We start from the raw sequence: 5,534 nt of genomic DNA, 5'->3' as shown, positions 1-5,534 counted from the left end.
CCCTCCCCTTTTCTCTCCGACAGTCTGTGCAGAGAATACTGCACCCCTACTCCTGATTCTGAAGTGCTCGTTTAATCCTAGGACAGATTTAAAAAAAAAAAAAAAAAAAAAAAAATAGATTATGCCCAAGACACAAACTCTTCTAAATGAGCGGTATGTGCAAACAATACTATTCCTTTAAATGATTAATACACAATCATGATCAATATAAAAATATAACAGTTTTAATGGCGAATAAAGACTGGACAGGCAGATTGGGTGTAAAAAAGAAAAAAATGACATTTACGCATCATGACAGGCTGTAGCTCCATGGCCTAGGTGTAGTAGCTATTACCTATGGCTTTTCTTGTACAAATACAAATAATTTAGAACAAATTAATTATTTTTTTCACATTTTTGCAAACGAGAGCATACAAATTTATTAACAATTGTTCATCAATGCTTTCAATGTAAAGATCCCAAAATATACAAAATGTTTTGTTCATACAGAAATAGATTATTTTTTTTTTAGAAAAACAAAAAACATCTTTAAAAAGATTACACCTCTCATGGCTGAGTTACATAATATTGCATCATTCGGAATACGCAGACCTTTCTTAGCCTTGCTTAAAGTATTGCATCACTGAGTGTAAAACATTTATCATATCTTAAAGTAACACTATAAACTTGTGTGCTAGTGAGGGTGGGATTACACAATATGCACTCTCTCTGTATTTAAGAAACTAATAATAATTGAAAGGCTTTGAACATTGCCATGAAATTATATCTCTGGGCGATTAAAACTATTTACATTTTAAATTCAGAAAGGAGGCATGGATGGTATATACGCTGAGAGATTGCCTCCCCTACTGCCTTTGGTGCTTTTCAAGACTCATTTGACTGAACGGTTAACAAAAAACGTAGTTTGTTTTTTCAATATACCATTAACACCCAAGACTTAATTTTTTTTAATATAATAAAAAAGAAATATATTAAGTGCCCTTTGTGATTTCTTTAAATGCAGTTCCGTCAAAGTGCAGTTCGTTGCAATATCCAACGTCTTTTAAATCTCCCAAATATTGTCAAAGTGCCCAAAATAAAAACATAAAATGGTATTAAACATTAAGTGCCAAATTAAGGCTGCAGCAATAGCACCGGTGCCTAACCCATCATTCTAAGCCAGGTTAGAGGAAAGGGATTGATGGGAGTTAATTGCACCAACACCAGTGGGATTCTTGGCAAAGGTGGCGTTTTCCCTGTGGCTGAGAGTCCAATTATTGCCTGTGCTCCATCTGAACAGATTACAACTCTTATTACACTCGGCCAGCAAATCTTACAAGCTACAAATGAACACGCTGGCCTTAGCCCAGGTTTGCAGAGTACCGTGCATTAAGGGATGCTATACAGAGTTGCTGCCTGTCTGTAATAAGCATGATAACCCACACAGTACAGTTCATTGCATTGCCATCAGATATGATGTCACTACACACAAGGAGGGCTGTATGAGATTTCTCCTTCTCTTACAGAATTGCATCAGATTTGAGAAAACAAGGGAAATTCACCTTGGCTGGTATGGGAATAGCTTGTCATTAACAGAGCTATTTTTGCACACTTTAGTCTTTCAGCACGTGTTTCCATTTAACTTTGCGTGGTCTATTCGCTAAACAGCAAACTGGCATGCTCAATTTAGGCAAAAAAAAAAATTTAAGTTAAAAGTCAGATTTCACCAACTTCACAATTTTGGCTTTAATATGCCCAGTGGTTTCAAACTTGCTGCTTCTAGTCATTTAGTAAATAGACCTCTTTGGGGTGATAAGTCATTCGTGCCAAAGCGCAGTTAAGACAGTCCAAGGGGTTTAAAGCATTGTGTACACAGAAAGCAGATAGATTAACGGTCTCACACCAGAAAGCTTTACTACAAGTGTTCAAAACAGATGGCTATTCACTAAAAATTGCAGTAAACTGAAAACAGAATAGCAGATCTGGAAGAATTCCCCAAATCTGGTGGTTTTAACCCAAATCTTACAATTCGCTTTTCAATTCACTACAAGTTGTAGTTTATTTAATAAACCCTACAGACTTCCTCAAACCCCAATGGGTGTCCACAGACCAAGGGAGACAAAACCCAAGATAACATTGTTAAAGTCTCTGCTCTGGGTGCAATACAAACCCTATAAAATATCTGCGGTCCTGAACCTTGATGGATGGGTCGCTGCATACTATATACACAGTGCATGTTTTGCTGTTCAGCATTAAATAAAAAAAATCCACATATAGGACATACATAGCAGCTAGAAGTGATCCATGTTCACTTTCCCCACTCAATACAAATTCTGATTGCTACCTAAACGCCCAATGCACAGTTAGTGGGTGCAACACTGGATTGAAAGAGGGGTACTGACAATGACATTCCCAGAGACTCTGAAGATTAATCCCTTTTTAATATTAAGGAGCGGGACACTGTGCTTGACAAACTCTAAGTCTAAGAGGGGCTTATATTCCTGAGACCCCCTCCTAAGAGCCATATCATCTGCCCAACAGTACATAATTATACTATTACACAAGCCGTCAGCATCATTGTTACCAAAGGGGTTTATGCACCAACGATGGTGGTGAACTTAAATGCAATTCTGTTTACAATTCGCCTTTTAGTGAATACGCCCCTTGTAACAAAGTCTCAAAGTAAAATAAGGATTGCAAGTACAGCTGTACAGATCTGCCGGGCGTCACCATCATACTGAAATGGGCTTATTCCTTGAACAGCCAATTGTTCAGATATAGAAGTTCTCTCAGTAACTGCTGCGCAGGTGTTTGTTTTGCGTAGCTCATTCACCACAATTCGCAGTTTAGAGAATAAGCCCCTCTAGTTCAGAAATCTGGGTCACTGTAGAAACCTGCTTTGCCACTCACAGAGGGCTATTAGACCAACACCAACCCAAACCCTGCCAAGACACGGCAACCTACAGCAAAGAGGTTCTGCAGCAGCTTCCAGATGAGTGAACTTCAGCTGCTATTACACATACAGGCAGGTGACCCCCATTCAGTATTAACGCCTGTCCTCCCCTTACAATATTGTGCGCATTAACCTTTTCAGTACCAAATCCCACCAACAACCCCCCCAATATCAGGTCTTTTTCCCTCCAGCATAAGGAACATCACAAAATACAATAAAAAGCCACAATTTCCCCAATATCCAGCACCCCCCCATACTGTATATAAGACTACAGTACATGATGGTGGGGGGCATTACATCCTCTGCAGAGTGGGGCTCCCCATTAATAGAGGGGGCATTGCTGCTGATCCATGTGATACAGTCTGGTATAAGAAGCACAGTGGGCGTGTCCCTGATCGCCCCGCCCCCGCGGAGTCTAGCAGCGCCCGCTGGCGACCAGCAGGGGCTCCGGCAGCTGTTTGAAGAGGTTCCGTAACGTTGTCAGCTCTCGGGTGAGCTGTTCCACCTTCCTCTGAAGGCGCTCGTTCTCGGCACTGAGCTCCAGGACCTTGTGCTGGGTCTCCATGGTGCGGATTTTGGCTTTGTCCCGGCTCTTCCTGACGGCGATGTTGTTCCGCTCCCTGCGGATCTTGTACTCGTCGCTGTGCTTGTCCAGCACCTTCTTGCCTTTGTAGCCGCCGGACTTGCCCTCCTTGCGGTCGGCCGGGTTGGGGGTCCCGGGGGGGCTCCCCGAGGAGCTGCTCCCCCCGCTGGGCACAGACTGGTACCCCAAAAACGACCTGATGGTGAAGGGGGACCCCGCGCTCTGCATGGTCGGCTCCTCCTTGGGGGGCCCCCGGGGGCCCTTGTAACAGTCCAGGCTCTCCAGGAGAGCGGGGGGCTCTGCCTTGCTGTCCCCGGAGCCCCCCAATAATCCAGTGTGGGGGTGCTGCTTGGCCAGGCCGGAGTAGAGCAGCGCCCCCTTGCGGAGCCCCTTGTAATCGTCCGCGGAGAGCAGGTCTATGAGGAAGTCCCCGCAGGGCTGCTCGTACCCCCCGGATACCACCGCCGCCGGGCTGCCGCTCCCCGCCCCGGGCTCCAGGTAGGGGCTGAAGTCGATGGCTCGCTCGTGCTCCCCGATGCTGGGCTCCGGGCCCCCCCGCCGGTGAGGCTTGCCCCCCAGGCACTCCGCGATGCTGTGTGCTGGCTCGCAGTAGTAGTGTCCCGCTTCCATGGATCTAGCTGCCGGCGGGGGTGGTAGACATGCTGCCGGGTCCCAGTGCAGCAGGCGGTGCATGAAGGAGGAGGGGGGGGGAGGGGGCTGTGTGATCGGGGGGCTCCCCTGCACCTCCCGGGGACTAGGGGGGAGATCGTGCTGGCTGTGACCGGCTCTGAGTGCAGCTCGCTCCGTGCAGTCACCTCACCGTCTGACTGCCTGACTGACAGCCCGAGCCGGGGACACGCCTTTTATAGAGTCTGAGCGTGACGTCACGGCGCCATGGCAACGCGGCCTGCCGCTAAGACTCCGCCCTCACTCCCAGCCTGTTACAACAACAACAATAATACTATAATATAATATTAATATAATAAAAATAATATAATAAAGATATAGTCATGAAAAAAATATAATAATAATAATATAATAATAATAATAATATAATAATAATATAATAATAATAATATAATAATAAAGATAATATACTAATAATAATAATATAATAATAATAAAGATATAGTCCTGAAAAAATATAATAATAATATAATAAAGATGTAATAATAATATAATAGAGAAATGAAAAAAATATTAATAATAATATAATTATGACAAAAATATTAATATTACAAATAGATTAACAATAACATAGTATAATAATATGTTAATAATAATAAAATAACTCCTTACATTCAGATCTCATAATACAATCCGAATTACATTTGTTCCTTTTCGTTTAATCAACATTATTTTCGTTTTTTGTGTTTTTCACAGAGCAAACTCACCGGTGTTAATTGGCTTACCGGGTTTAGTCACTATTAATGAATTGTAATGAATTCAAACTGAAAACTTAAAATGAAATATATGATTTGGTCAGTAATAATCACCATCAGCAACTTCAGCCTAAATTATACCATTCGGATTTCATTTTGGCGCAGTTTGGAGTTTAATTAATAAATTCTCTAAGTGAATTTCAGAAATAGTCAAATGGATATAAAAAAACATATTATGTGTTTGCTTTACATACAGGAGTAAAACGCTCCATGGAGTTTATAATCTAAGAGATGATATAATTGTGCACCTGCCCCTTCCACTGTGAAGTACAAATGGGACGAGAAATATCAGCGACGGACGATGAAAGTGGCGAAAATCTGTCTCACAAATGCCACAGTGACAGCTCACGCACTCATATCAACCAATCCCATACACTCATATTAGCAGAACACTCTCATGCCCAGCAGCCCCCAGGTAAGACGTCAAACTGTCAGCACATTTGAATAGTTACAGCGGGTTATGTCGTGGTTATGGTACTTGAAGTGTTACATTAATTATACGGCCTGTGTTTCAGCTGTCCGGCAGCATTCGTACAGCCAGAAAAAAGTCTGGTTCATTAAAAACCGGAATTGCAAA

The 5,534-nt window shown here is 42.8% G+C and overlaps 1 protein-coding gene across 1 annotated transcript; it reads right to left on the bottom strand.

The window, feature by feature from the left end:
• Window positions 1-202: 202 nt before the first annotated feature.
• CEBPB (CCAAT enhancer binding protein beta) lies at window positions 203-4,337 on the bottom strand. Its single transcript, XM_063459692.1, has one exon. The coding sequence runs from the start codon at window positions 4,206-4,208 to the stop codon at window positions 3,348-3,350; it is 861 nt and encodes a 286-aa protein (XP_063315762.1). The 5' UTR covers window positions 4,209-4,337; the 3' UTR covers window positions 203-3,347.
• Window positions 4,338-5,534: the final 1,197 nt, after the last annotated feature.

Source organism: Pelobates fuscus, chromosome 6, assembly GCF_036172605.1.
Source record: "Pelobates fuscus isolate aPelFus1 chromosome 6, aPelFus1.pri, whole genome shotgun sequence".
Lineage (NCBI taxonomy): Eukaryota > Metazoa > Chordata > Amphibia > Anura > Pelobatidae > Pelobates > Pelobates fuscus.
The sequence above is the reverse complement of the archived record's forward strand: the minus strand, read 5'-3'. Positions and strand labels throughout refer to the sequence as shown.

Bases quoted from the DNA above. Each gene is read 5' to 3' on its own strand.
- CEBPB (XM_063459692.1), bottom strand. From the start codon at position 4,208: ATGCACCGCCTGCTGCACTGGGACCCGGCAGCATGTCTACCACCCCCG.